The sequence below is a fragment of the Thamnophis sirtalis genome, unplaced genomic scaffold (assembly GCF_051295495.1).
Source record: "Thamnophis sirtalis isolate CommonGarterSnake01/CBP01778 unplaced genomic scaffold, rThaSir2_p1.2 scaffold_4, whole genome shotgun sequence".
Classification (NCBI taxonomy): domain Eukaryota; kingdom Metazoa; phylum Chordata; class Lepidosauria; order Squamata; family Natricidae; genus Thamnophis; species Thamnophis sirtalis.
Genome location: NW_028261384.1, coordinates 120,323,571 through 120,337,660, shown reverse-complemented (window position 1 = coordinate 120,337,660; position 14,090 = coordinate 120,323,571). Strand labels below are relative to the sequence as shown.

At 44.7% G+C, this 14,090-nt stretch overlaps 1 protein-coding gene across 1 annotated transcript in view; it reads right to left on the bottom strand.

Annotated features, from left to right (window-relative positions):
* The window catches only part of LOC148046330 (sacsin-like), a 36,069-nt gene that overhangs the window by 12,732 nt on the left and 9,247 nt on the right, over positions 1 to 14,090 (bottom strand). Inside the window, exons 3-5 of the mRNA XM_087714678.1 lie at positions 4,736 to 4,882; positions 1,458 to 2,913; positions 770 to 858 (exon numbers count right to left, since the gene is read on the bottom strand). Of these exons, the coding sequence (XP_087570804.1) occupies positions 770 to 858; positions 1,458 to 2,913; positions 4,736 to 4,882 (1,692 nt within the window). The remainder of the gene's footprint in view (positions 1 to 769; positions 859 to 1,457; positions 2,914 to 4,735; positions 4,883 to 14,090) is intronic.

The following is a 14,090-nucleotide window of genomic DNA, read 5'->3' as shown; positions in this document are numbered from 1 at the left end:
TTTTCTATCGGAAGAAAATCCTTAATCCCAGGAAGAAAAATCCTCTGCCTTACAGAACCACAAAAAACAGGAAGGAGAATGATTTCCTGCTTCTACGTGCACCAGTAAGTCAGGTGTATCCTACACTGAGCAGCAATTGCAATGTGGAAAGGCTAACTGTCATTCTTATACGGGAGGCCTGTCAAACTGGTCACCCGTGGGCTGGATGCATCATGCGCAGGCCATGCCCACCCCTGGGCCACAAAGGCAAAAAATGTTGTGATATGTCACAATATTTCACATGATATGATCGCGTTTGACCCCTGTGTTCTAGGGCAGGGGTCTCGAACCTTGGCAACTTTAAGATTTGTGGACTTTAACTCCCAGAATTCCTTTGCTGGCTCAGGAATTCTGGGAGTTGAAGTCCACAAGTCTTAATGTTGCCAAGGTTCGAGACCCCTGTTTTAGAGGATGGTATCTCAGAGGGCAGCTGGTTGCTGTGTCCACATGGGCATGCTTCATATTCTCCTTCAGGTATATTCAATTAACTCCATCTTCTGCAACAATATCCCACTGATGGTGGGAGCTGCTGTCAACTCGATAAAACTGTACCCAACGACTCCAATGGGATGTAACAATTACCTCGACGAACATGAATGAGAGCCACAAACCAAGACAACACTACTATTGTTTTAGTTGTAGCTCTTCTTTCTGTTCCTCAAAGTTATTCTCACAGACCATTACACTCTCGTCTCTGAGGGGCTCACATATGGGAAAGATAACAACTTACCTTTTTTGGCAATTGCTTCTAAATGGTTCAGCAACACAGGATTTAGATCTTTGGGAAGAAATTGATTGGCCAAACAAGGCAAAAGGATTCTGCAAAATCAAGAGAAAGTTTCTATAAATAAACTGCAAACTACTCAGAAGGCCAAGAAAATGGGTCTTACTCTCTATATTTTAATGTTGTAAATACTACACAGGCCCATCAAACATTAAAGGTATTAATCTTTGACACTAGCTGCCAGCACCCTGGATGATGTCTGTTTCCCTGGATGTCTTCTTCCATCTTTTTCTAAACAAACAAGTGCGTTTTCAATTTTCTACAAGCCAGCTACCATTCTTACTACCTGTTCTATCTGGGGCCTATTTACAAGTTAAAAAGCGACAGTTTTCCATTTAATTTTCTTTGCTTGCAACACAAGGTATTTTAGGAAAGTACATTCCCTAAAAGATTTAGAGTGTGGCATTTTTAAATGCCTCTGTTGACACTGAGCTTCGGCTACTCTGGAACAAATCAGTAAAGTTTTTCTTTCCTTCATAATTAAAGCATTTTGAATTTCTATCTTGACAGGATTTCAATCTGACTTGATTCAGATAATCAAATCAGGAGCTACAGTGTGCTGAAGGGGGAAGAAAGCTGAAGACAACATTAGACTATTGAGGGTGGATGGGATGGAGGGAGGGTGGATGCTCACCTGGGAAAGTCAGGATTCTCAACATATACAATCTCTCCAGCATCTCCAAAGTGGGTGCAGTGCCCCTTGGCTGTTGGAAGTAGGGGCAGATCCTTCAGTTCCAGGTAACATCCACCTTCAACCAAATATTCCAGCAACAATATTTTCTCAGAATTGGTGAGACAATTCCAGATTTTGGTAGCATGTTTCAAAGCTCCTGCCACAAACTTGGGTGTGGCCTCCTGCAGTACTGTCCCATCTTTTGCACCCAATACCAAGGCTTGACGCACATGAGGAGGGGCAGCTGCCAGCGGTGATCCTGCCAAAAGGAGGGCCTTCTCCAACACCATACATATAGCCTTATCCAAGACGGCCTCTGGCAAGAGGACGGCTTCAGAAGGAGAGAGCAAGCGAGGCTCCCCCTCTCCAACCCTCACCAAGAGTTTCATGTTCCTTAACCTCTGGCATATTTCAGTTACTAAAGGCTTGTACCGGAGTTGTTGGCTATGAGTTGGGTCTGGCCATGCACCATATGGGTCACCCGGACAGGAAGTGGCCAGCACAACCATTTGGCAATAAGCAACAGGCAGCATCTCCTCCATCAGTACGTGGTTCCAGCGGCCCTCAGCCCCCCGTGCTTGGGACCCCTCCTCAGACCACTGCACATGCCTCCTGTCATCGGTGAGTTGAAAAGGAGCACTGATGTGCAGTGGCAATCCAGTGACGTTTTCCTCAGTGGCTGGGAGGGGCAAGACACAGCTAAGGCGCCCAGTGCATCTGTCTTGCAAACAGTAGGCCAAGGATAAGGCTGGTTTGGATTTCACCTTCTCAGCCAGGTCCCACAATCCTTGGAGGGCATCTCTGTTTGCTTCAGCTGACAATACGAGCCACTCACAGCTGGCGGCTTTAGCAACCCCAGTTCCTTGCAAAGCAAGTGTTTTGATGCAGCCACTGGTCTCCAATGTGGCGCCAAGACTATAATCGGCAAATATTTCCGAGATATTTCTATTGCTACCATGGTTAAGAGATGCCTTGGTTGGTTTTGGCGTGTCTTGAATAGCATTTGACTCACAATATGGACGAGTTGAGACATCAGCCTTTAGCAGTTCACAGATGGCACCGTCGGACCCAACTATGCCCAGGGTCAGTTTCTGGATGTTCCTGAGAAACAGCAAGCTAACAGGGGCATCATTTAAGAACGAGTGCAGCAGTTCCTGCACCCGTTGTGGACTGTAGATGTTGTCTGAGATCTTGGAAGGGCTCTGCCGAATAGGAAAGCGAAAGAGGGTGCCAGGAAAGTATCCCTCGACTGCTGGGCAAGGTTTCCCAAGGGATTCCAGTGTTGCCCAGAATGGCTGGAATTGATCAGATGCCTCCTCCCATTCCTCTATATTCCACAGCTGACCGCCTTCCTCTAATGCCGTTTGCTGTGTGTCCAGCACTCCCAAAAACTCACCAGAGAGAATTGATGGAAAATCTGAAGGATGAGAAGGAAAGAAATTTAACTTCACAAGCACGAGAGGAACACTCCTACTTCAATTGCTTTCCTCCGTTCTTATTTCAGTCCCTATTAGTCAGTAGTAGCAGCTGCCTTGCTTTATCTTAGTCCTCTAACAACGTTGCACCCAATTAATACTTGGACCACGAGGAAATATTGATGTTGTAGACCAGATAACCAGGCAATGTACCCCAAGAACCGTCAAGTGATTGTGGTGGGGCAACATTGTGTAAAGCAAAATTGAAAATGGCAGGGAATGGCAAAGGTTAATCATCATTGGATTGTTATCAAGCAAAGAGCAAATGCATTCAGCAGGGTTTAATTTCATTCTACAGCCATGTCCCAAATGTGTTTTTCCAAGAGCCAACTGCACTTTCTACTTTTTCTTTGAAGACGTTTCGCTTCTCACCCCAGAAGCTTCTTCAGTTCCCTTCTTGGATGAGAAAGTGAAGCATCTTCAAAGAAAAAACACGAAGTTCAGTTGCTTTTTGAAAAAGCACCTTTGGGACAACTATCACATGGATGACTGAGAACCTCCATAGATATTTAGCTGTGCATTCTACAGCTGTGTTTCTCAACCTTGGCGATTTTAAGATGTGTGGATTTCAACTCCCTGAATTCTGGGAATTGAAATGCATGCATCTTAAATTTGTCAACATTAAGCAACACTGTTCTAGGGCAGGGGTCTCCAACCTAGGCCCCTTTATGACTTGTGGACTCCAACTCCCAGAATTCCTCAATCAGCATGCGCTAGCTGAGGAATTCTGGGAGTTGAAGTCTACAAGTTATAAAGGGGCCTAGATTGGAGACCCTGATATAGAATGTCTTCGCTTTACTGGGTGCCCACATATCACATTAGATTCTAACAGCCATTACTTTGAGCTAAATCAAACCTGGCAAATAACATTAAGGCTTACCTTATTTTTTAAAGTATAAAATGCACCTTTTTCCCTCAAAAAGAGGGTAAAAATCTGGGTTCATCTTATACACTGAATACAGCATTTTTGGCCCACCGAAACCCCACCCCTTTGCAAAAATGGATGTGCAGAGGGTTTGTGAGGCTTGCAAAATGCTCCTGAGGGCTGGGGGAGGCTTAAGAGTAAAAAATTCCCCCACCAGCCCCCAGGAGGACTCTACAAGCCTCCCAAACCCTCTGCACACCCTTGGTTTTTTTTGCGAAAAATGGTCTGTACTTTTGCTCATTCCTTCCCTCTCCCCCAGCCCCCAGGAGCACTCTACAAGCCTCCCAAAGATCTGCACGTCCCCCCACTTTTTTTTGCAAGGGTTTGCAAAAACCTGAGGGTTTGGGAGGCCTACAGGGTGCAAAAACTTTTTTATCTCTTCAAAATCATGATGCATCATATATTCTGGTGTGTCTTATAGTCTGAAAAATACGGTAGTTCCCTATACAAACCGTATTGCACTAAAACAGAGGCATTACATTCACAGTAAACTAAAATTGGCTGGATTTGCACAAATCAATAAATGATAAGCCATAATTGATAAATCAGGCAGCACAGTGTGATTTGTTTGGTTTTAACCTATGGTTAAGGCAATGTACGAAGCTAAACATTAGAGGATACTTTTGACAAAAAAACAAAAACTCCTCCCTTGTCTAAAATATTGGGAATGTGTCTTGCTGGATTTCATATGCACAAAGCAAGCACAGGACTCCATTTTCTCAAAACACTTCAGAATTTTAGAAGTGGTGGTCAAGCTATGCACAAGGAATTATTTTCAGAAATGTCTGTTGATTTTGAAATTTGCTCTCTCCTAAATCAAGCCATGCAGAGCTACTCACCAGTAATATGGTAGACAGAATTGAAGCCTAAGCCGAATCTACCAATAGTAGACGGATCATCTTCCTTATGACTGATGCCAGGACTTTTGATCCCCTCCCAGTCATCCTCGGTGAAAATGCCATTATTGTAAGCCAGAAGTGCAGGTCCTAAAAGAGAAAAACGTGAACTTAAACATAGTCCTTTGTAAGAGATTACAGGGTCAAAAAAGGGCGCTTATTTTTTGTAGCATTCCACCTTCAAAAGTCATTTTCCCAGCCCACTTTTGCCATTTTCCAGCCCCTCTACCCCATTCACTCATCTTCTTCATTTCCGCCAACTTCTGAATGCTTCACGTCTGCAGGGAATTCCAATAGGGCAGTCAATGTTCCCTCCAACCAATCACAGAACATAAACTGACATTCAGTCAAGGCTCCACCAACCTCCACCCAAACTACCTCAACTCCTGGAGTAACAAAACTCCTGGAGTAACAAAACTCCTTCTTAAGAGCTGTGGTGGCTCAATGGTTAGAATGCTGCACTGCAGGCTACTTCTGCTGCCTGCCGTCTGCCTGCAGTTCAGCAGTTCGATTGTCACCAGGCTCAAGGTTGACTCAGCCTTCCAACCTTCCAAGGTGAGTAAAATGAGCACCCAGATTGTTGAGGGCAATATGTTGACTCTGTAAACAGCTTAGAGAGGGCTGTAAAGCACTGTAAAGCGGTATATAAGTCCAAGTGCTATTGCTACTGCTTCACACACCCATGCTCCCAGGCTATGCTATGTTCGACCATTTTGCAAAAGTTGTGGTTGTGCTGTGAAGAGAATGCTTCCTAGCTGCCTGCCAACTAAACATTGACTATTGAAATGTGCTCTACATGGAGCTACCCTTGAAGAGTATTTGGAAGCTATAGCTGGCATAGCAGATACTATATGGGGTCCCTAAAGTGGCCCATGTGATACCACTGTTCCTTATGCTGCACTGGTTGCAATTTACTTCTAGGTCCAATTCAAGGTGTTGATTCTTGCCTGCAAAGCCCTGCATGGAATGGTCTAGGCTATCTGAGGAACTGTGTTCACCCCAATGGGATTTGCCTGCCCACCCACCCACCCCAACTGAAGCAACATGCTGCAGATCCTGTTCGTTAAGGAATTCCAGCCAATGGGGTCCAGAAGAAGAGTCTTTTCTGCCATGGCTTCTATGGAATACTGTACCTCCAAGGAGAAATCTACCCCACTCTTTCAGCTTTCTGAAGGGCCCGAAGACCTGGCTCTGCCAACTGGCTTGGGGTCCCTATTGTAAACTCGTGTGAGTGTGTGTGGGTTGTTGTGAGGGAATTGACACGCAGGAGCCATGTATGCAAGACAGATCTTTATTAGTACCAGATGACAAGCGATTCAAAGATTTCCCTGCAACTGTCAGGGTATTTATACTAGCCAGAAGCAACTGTCAAGCCCAACTGTCACGAGGCCAGCCAATCAGATGCTGTGCCTTGACCAACCAATTAGAATGCAACACAGGTTGTTGCTGGGTTATAACACTCCTTCCCCCCAGTTATTTGTATAATAACCAATCAATTGTACATTATACATTTGCCCTTCTGTGTTGTACAATTCATTCACATTTTTGTCTTCCAGTTTTACCATTTGCAATTGTGTTCTCTCCTTCCCCCCAGTCAACCTGATAACTGTAACCACTTGTAACCACTTTAATGTAATGCTTAACTTTGTAACAGAAGTAGAAATTTAGCAACTCTGTCCAGGAACATTCTGGGCTAGTAGCTTCAATTAGTTTAGTAAATTTCCTTACCCCCCAGTGCCTATTCACATTTTATTTCTTTATTTACATTTTTTTTTCTATTTTTCCCTCACAATCCTGCGCATGCCCAATGAATTCCCCAGTCCAGGCTCGTTGAAGGCCTCGAGCAGTGTGGGAAGCAGGTTTGTATCTTAGGAGACAGGCAGGACAGGAGGATTTCAGGCCCCTGGAGGCAGCTAAGACAGTTCGTTGAGGCGCGGAGCTGAGGCCAGGAGGCCGAGGAAGCAAGGCAGGAGACGGATGGCAGGGACACGCTTCAGTCCTCCTCCTTCTTCCTCTCTCCCTTTCCTGGTCAGGCAGGCATCGCGGGAAGGAATTCGTGCCCTGGAGGCAGCGAAGTGGAGACAAGGGCTTTGAGATGCTTGCAGAGGCATCGCAGGGAGGAATTCGTGCCCTGGAGGCATGTAGGCGCCGAAGGCTTGCAAGGAGCGGCTTCGGCAGGAGTTGAGGCACGGCGGCAAGGCTTGCAGTGGGCGCAGGCAGCACGGCCGGAGAACGGAGGCAGCGACAGGCTTCTGGCTGTCCTGTGGCTCCTTACTAGTTGGCTGATGTTGTTTGGCTCCTGCGGGAATCGCATATCAATTCCATCCTCGTCGCCAGTATTGTAAAACGTGTTGTGTGAGCAACACACACATTAGAATGCAACACAGGTTGTTGCTGGGTTATAACAGTCCCAATGGGGGTGTGTGTGATTCTGGGGATGGTTAATGAACTAAGATAACTCCACCTCCTCCCCATACACATCTTGCTCCCTTCCTCCTCATCTTATTAGTTTTAAATTAATTTAAATTAATTTGAGTATAAATATTTATTGTTTTCATGTTTTATCATGTCTATGATTGCAAGCCACCCAGAGTTGCTTCTGGGAAACATTTGCAGCCTAGTTTAAATCCTATCCATCCGTCCGTCCGTCCGTCCGTCCGTCCGTCCATCCATCCATCCATCCATCCATCCATCCATCCATCCATCCTTCCATCTATAAATTCCCACTCATAATTGAGATAAGGAAAGGACCCAATTCTGTAGCCCGGTAGCATCCTGTCAGGCCTTCAGGCAGGAAAATAAAAAACCAACAGGGCTGGGATTTTAGGAATAAATAATTGTAGTAAAGTAAACTTGAGTCTAACTCTTGAAAGTTTATGCAAGTTTCTCTCTGCCCTATCTTATAATAAACATCAAGGCTTGGTTATTTTCATCTTTTTCACATTCCCCCTTCTCTCAAGGCTTGCAATCTTTTCCGGTCATTAAATACCACTCGTTCAGCATTTAAGTTTGAACAGTTGCTGAATGAGTGGACATTAAATGAAGACTATCCTGTTTCCCCAAAAATAAGACTTGGTCTATAAGGAGCATTAAGTCTTATTTTCGGACAATGTCTTTCACTGTGTCACCTCATGGCGGGGACATCAACAGCCCTGCCCAGGAGGAACCTGTGTGGCTTCTGAAAGGCCTGGTGGTGAAAGGGGGGCCAGGAGCGCAGTGCGTCAATCTGGAGCTCATTTCTTGGCTGCAGAGGCCTTTCCTGAAGGCCTCTAACAATGAAGTGCGGAGGCAATGCGCACAAGCGGTGGCAAATGGCTGTAGAAGAAGTGGGTCAGCGAAGCAAGGCAGGTGTCGTGGTGTGGGAGGCCTGGCTGCAACTATCCTAAGGTAAGTGGGTGCAGGGCATTCCTCCATCCCCACCCAAGCTTGATTTTTACCTGTGCGCCTCACCACATTTTGTGCCACCAGGTGCACTGGAGTGGGTGGCGTCTTAACCAGGGTTTAATTTTGGGAGTATGGCTTTACATTGGGCATAGGCGTAAAAGAATGAGGCTTATTTTCAGGATGTGTCTTATTTTTGAGGAAATATTTGCCTCAAAACTGGATTTGAAGACCCAACTAATTAACTCAGAGTTACAGTTAGTCTCCAAAAACGCCATTCTTGGCAGCCTTCCCAAGTGGGCCAGATAGGAAACACGCCCAGATGAACTAACTCTACTTTATTGTAAGGCTACATTAACAGAGCCTTGCTAGTTCAAAAGTACAAGTCTCCTGCTGTCTCCCTTGCAGCCTTCAGGAAGATGCCTTTCTGAGTTTCTTTCTCCACCCATTACGCAGCAGTGGACCATATGCTGTCTTATCTGACCACTTCCTGACCATTCCCTAGGCAACATCTCTTCTTTCCGCCTCCCAAAGTCATTCTCATATACCGTTAGTTCTGCAGTCCTGCTGCTAAAGCTGTGGGCAGCAGTTTTTGTGGGGCTACCTACTGCAGACCTGTAATCTGCTGGAAAGGAAGCAGAAGCTCTTCAATAGCAATAGCAATAGCAATAGCAATAGCAGTAGACTTATATACTGCTTCATAGGCCTTTCAGGCCTCTCTAAGCGGTTTACAGAGAGTCAGCATATTGCCCCCAACAATCTGGGCCCTCATTTTACCCACCTCGGAAGGATGGAAGGCTGAGTCAACCCTGAGCCGGTGAGATTTGAACCGCTGACCTGCTGATCTAGCAGTAGCCTGCAGTGCTGCATTTAACCACTGCGCCACCTTGGCTCTTCAGCTCCTGCCAGGGCTTCCCAGGTAAAACCGGACAGGGAACAAGACTAGATGGACTACCATAATTATATACTTTACCACAAGGGAATCCAGAAATGTGATAATACAGAGGCTTTACAACAAGAGGTTGAGAATTGTTGGACAGGACTTGATTGTTTTTAAAGAGATACCATCTCAAATATTAAGAACAAGGAGAGATTATAATTTCTTAGCTGAAGAACTCAGAAACTCTCAGATTCCATACAAATGGGAAGCCCCAGCTGGCATTACAGTTACATTTGGCAATCAAAAACACCGCATTAATTCTGTCTGTGAAGCCCGAGAATTTTTTTACAAGACCTTGAAGGCGGGACTTCCTGATTCATCCGGACCTGGAGAGAGACAAGGAGAAGGAGAAGACAAGCAGCGAGACACGTGGCCACAAGGCGGAGGGTGCTGCTTTCCTCTTCCGGAAGGGCAGAAGAGTAAAGAATAAAGACTTAGCGATGTTCTTAAAACTTTATGATTTCTGCCTGGGATAAAATGGAAAAGGTGCATATCGATGATGAGACATGGAGACTGAAAGAAGCGTTGCTGATTGTGGACACATATTGTATATAAGATTTGTTTGAACTCTAACTCAAATTGCGCATGAATTATTTTCCTAGGCGAGGAGAGCGGAGATTGCGATCTTTTTGAGTTGTGGTCTGGGACGAACGGAGTTGGGAGGCGCGTGGGAGAGGGAAGGGTAGCGAAAGCTTAACTAGACTAATTGGGGCTAGAATGCAAGCTGATGTTTGTATGGGTCGCTATTTCAATATAAGGTTAAAAAAGATTGGTCAGAGAGTCTCCAGGAGTGGAGTAAATATGTGAGGAGCAATGGACGCGGATAAAATATATATGTGGATATGGATAAAGGCAGGGTGGAAGGTAAAAATTTACATGTGGATGTGGGTAAGGATAGAATGGGAAGTGTTGGAAATGAAAAATGAAAGAAGTACTTGAGTTTAATGGTTTTATAGAAAGGTTTGGATATTCGGATAAAAAAGAGATAAATTAAAGGTCTGAATAGATAGATAAAGCAATGTGACTTTTAGTTGGGGAATCCTAATTGATTAACTTACCTGGCTCTAATACAGTTTGAAACCCTGCAAGTAGTAAAATAACCGAAATTTGGAATGAGCTACATTGTTTAAGATCTACAGATGATGGGAAGCTGTGTTAATGTAGTGGGTTTATTGACCTTTCTTGTTTTTCTTTTTGTGTTTGTGTTTTTTTTTCTTTTCTATTTTTTATTATTTCCTTTTTTTTTGTTTTTCTTTTATTTTTTTTTTAAACTTTAAAGTTAGCTGGCTTTATTATACTGAAATGCTTGTTAAAGAACTATGCCGGGTATGGGACCTGGGAAGCCGTAAGGGGGTTAGGGAGGGGGGATTATAGGGGGGAGGGTGGAATTACAGTTTCAATTCTTAGAACAATAAGAATTCACTTGTATACTGCGGCTCGTTTTCCTTTTTTTTTCTTTTTCTCTTTTATTTTCTAAAAAATAAATTGAGTAGATTAATTGTAGGGATACACCAAAGTGAGGAGAAGAGGGAAAGAAGAGGGAGAAGTAAAGAGGGAGTGAGAGGGGAATGTAAGGAGGGTGAGATGGAGGGAGGGGGAGATGTTTGAGGGGGAAGGGAAGTAGAAGAGGGGAATGCTGGAGGGGAGAAATGAAAGTTGGAGGGTGAGAAGAAAGGGTGTATGGGGGATTGAAGTGTTATGTTGGGGTCTTTTTTTTATGGTGGATTCTTTCTTTTTTTTTGGTTTTTTTTTTGTTACGCACAGTATATAAGTGATTGTATAAAATGAAAATGAAAATGAAATAAAAATAATTTACTATTAAAAGACTAGATGGACTACCGAATTTTTCGGAGTATAAGACACACCTTTTTTCCTCAAAAAAGAGGCTGAAAATCTGGGTGCGTCTTATACATTCAATACAGCATTTTTTGCCTCCCGAAGCCCTGCCCCTTCACCAAAATGGCCGTGCGTAGCCTTATGGAGGCTTTCGGAGTTCCTGGGGGCTGGGGAGGGCAGAAATGAGCAGAAAACAGGCCATTTTTGCCACACACACCCCAGCCCTCAACAGCACTCTAAAATTCTCCATAAGGCTATGCATGCAATTTGTTTGACAAAAAACAGGCCCGTTTTCGTGAAAAATAGGCCGTTTTTGCCCCTCCTCCACTCTGCAAGCCCCCCCAAGGCTATTCATGCCTTTTTTGGGGGGGGGGGAAAGGCACATTTTTGTGAAAAATGGGCCATTTTTGGGAGGTTTGCAGAGTGCAAAAACTTTTTTTCTCTTTTGGAAAGCTCTTTAACTGATTGATGAGAATTACATTGATCAAGTGCTGTGCAAACAGAAGAAACACCTATCTACTCTATTTCTCTCTTTCTATCCCTCTACCTACCTATCTACCTATACACTCTCTCTCCCTACCTACTGTATTTCTCTCTCTCTATCCCTTTATCTACCTACATACTTACCTAACTACTCTCTCTTTCTCCCTACCTATCTACTGTATTTCTCTCTCTCCATTTCTCTCTCTCTATCCCTCTACTTACCTACCCACACTCTCTCTCCCTACCTATCTACTGTATCTCTCTCTCTCTCTTTCTATTTATTTCTATCTATCCCTCTACCTACCTAATTACCTACCTATCTACCTACACACTCTCTCTATCTCTATTTTTCTCTCTCTTTCTATCCCTTTATCTACCTACCTACCTAACTACTCGCTTTCTCCCTATCTTCTGTATTTCTTTCTTTCTCTCTCTCTCTCTCTCTCCCTTTATCCATTTACCTACCTACCTACCTACCTACCTACCTACCTACCTACCTACCTACTGTATTTCTTTCTCTTTCTCTCCCTGTCTATCCCTCTATCTACCTACCTACTTTTTTAAAAATTTGCCTCTTCAAAACCTTGCTGCGTCTTATATTCCGGTGTATCTTATACTCCGAAAAAAACAGTAAGTGTAAGGCCACATTAACAGACTCTTGGGAATCTCAAAGCACAATCTTCCTGTCTGCCGCTTTTAACTGCTTGATCCATTAAGTCAGGCCCTTCCTCAGTTTCTTTCTGCAACCTTTAAGCCACCGAGGGCTCCTGCCCCTCATCTGATGGTTTCCTAGGCATCCTCTCTCCTTCTCTTCCCCAAGGTCAACCATTCATTCCATTACATCAACCTCTATACTGGAGGTAGCGAGGTGGTCTTTTTGGTGCTGGAAGAAGTGGCACCAGGCCCTCCTGCTTCCCCCTTTGTTCCTCCCCAGAAGGAAGAATGGCTCTTTTGTGGCCATTTCTCTGATCCCAGGGAGCTATGGCATTGCGGGAATGGGAAACTGACTATAAGCGGCATGAGAAGTAAGCCAAAAATGATTCCATTCTGGTAGATCTCTAGTCTCACCAATTTCCTGGAATCAGAAAACTAACAGAAGATCCAATCTTCTGTGGAACTGACACCAAATGAGGTACAAGTAACCCTTGACTTACAACCATCCATTTAGTGACTGTTCAAAGTCACAACGGCCCTGAAAAAGTAGCTTATGACCAGTTTTCATTCTTGCGACCGTTGTAGCATTCCCCACGGTCATGCAATCAAAATTCAGACACTTGGCAATTGACTCATATTTATGACGGTTGCAGTGTCCCGGCGTCATATGATCCCCCTTTGAGACCTTGTGACAAGCAAAGTTAATGGGGAAGCCAGATTCACTTAACAACAGTTTGACTAATTGAATAACTTCAGTGGTTCACTTAACAACTGAGGCAAGAGAGGTCGTAAAAACAGGAGAAACTCACCTAAGAAATGTTTAACTTAGCAATAGAAATTTGGGGCTCAATTATGGTCATAGGTCAAGAACTATCTGTAACTCCCCTCCAGCGGTGGGTTACAGGCGGTACGCCCTGGTACGTGCATACTGATGCCTGCTGGAAGCACCAGGTACCGTTCCGAAGGGTCCACCCACCCGCCTGCTCTCCTTACTGGTGTTTGAGCGGTTTGGGGCTTCTGCGCACAGAGCGTACTGCGCATGCGTGATGCTCCGCTGAGCATCTGGAGCGTCGCAGAGGCATCACGGGCAGTAAGTACTCATGCGTGTGCTGAGCATGTGTGCTGCGTACGTTCATGTGGTGGACGGCTGGCCCCGTTGCAGCATACCGGTTGCAATTGGATCCAGAACCCACCATTGCTCCCCTCCCTCCCCCTTTCTGCGTTTGAGGAGATAAGCCCTATTTGGCTTCACTGCATAGGCAGAATACGGGTTGGAAATGTCATCATCACTTTGCATGAGGTATTGTTTTCTGCCAGCTCCTGCACTGGGCAAAGGCTCTTTCCTTGCTGCCACGGGGCTGTGTTTTAAAAAGATTTACTGGCAAGGCTACTTAAGAAGCTGCCTTGAGAGGAGAGAGTGAGGAAGGAGTTCCGCTAATGGAAAAAATAACCTAAGCCCCAAACTCCCTTGAGATGCTCCGATGCAAATCACAGAATTAATGTTTCAGCCTTTGGAAAAGGAAAAAAAAAACTTGTTTGTCTGCCCAAAGCATCATAGAAACATCTTGATTGCCACCAAGGCCGCAGGCGGAGGGCCCCAAGGCAAAAATAAATGCTTATCAGCCAGCTAAAAGAAAACAGCCATTGGTAAACACATGTTGGTAAAATGCTATCTCGATTTTACAAGCTGAATGTATGGTTTGATCTTAAGAGCTATGATGGTGCAGTGGTTGGAATGCAGTACTGCAGGCTATTTCTGCTGCCTGCTGGCTGCCTGCAGTCTGGCAGTTCAAATCTCATCAAATCTCATGTCCATGAAGAACCTGCTAGAAATAACCCTCCAAATCCAGTTTATTTTCAACATTCTCTTGTAAGAACTCATAGAGATAGTCCTTGACTTATAACCTTTCATATAGGTGTCTAATTCGGCCATTCCGCTCTATGGAGGTGCCATGCTATCAGCCCCCTCTACCACAAAGATCCTGCAGGAGAAGAGCAGTCAGG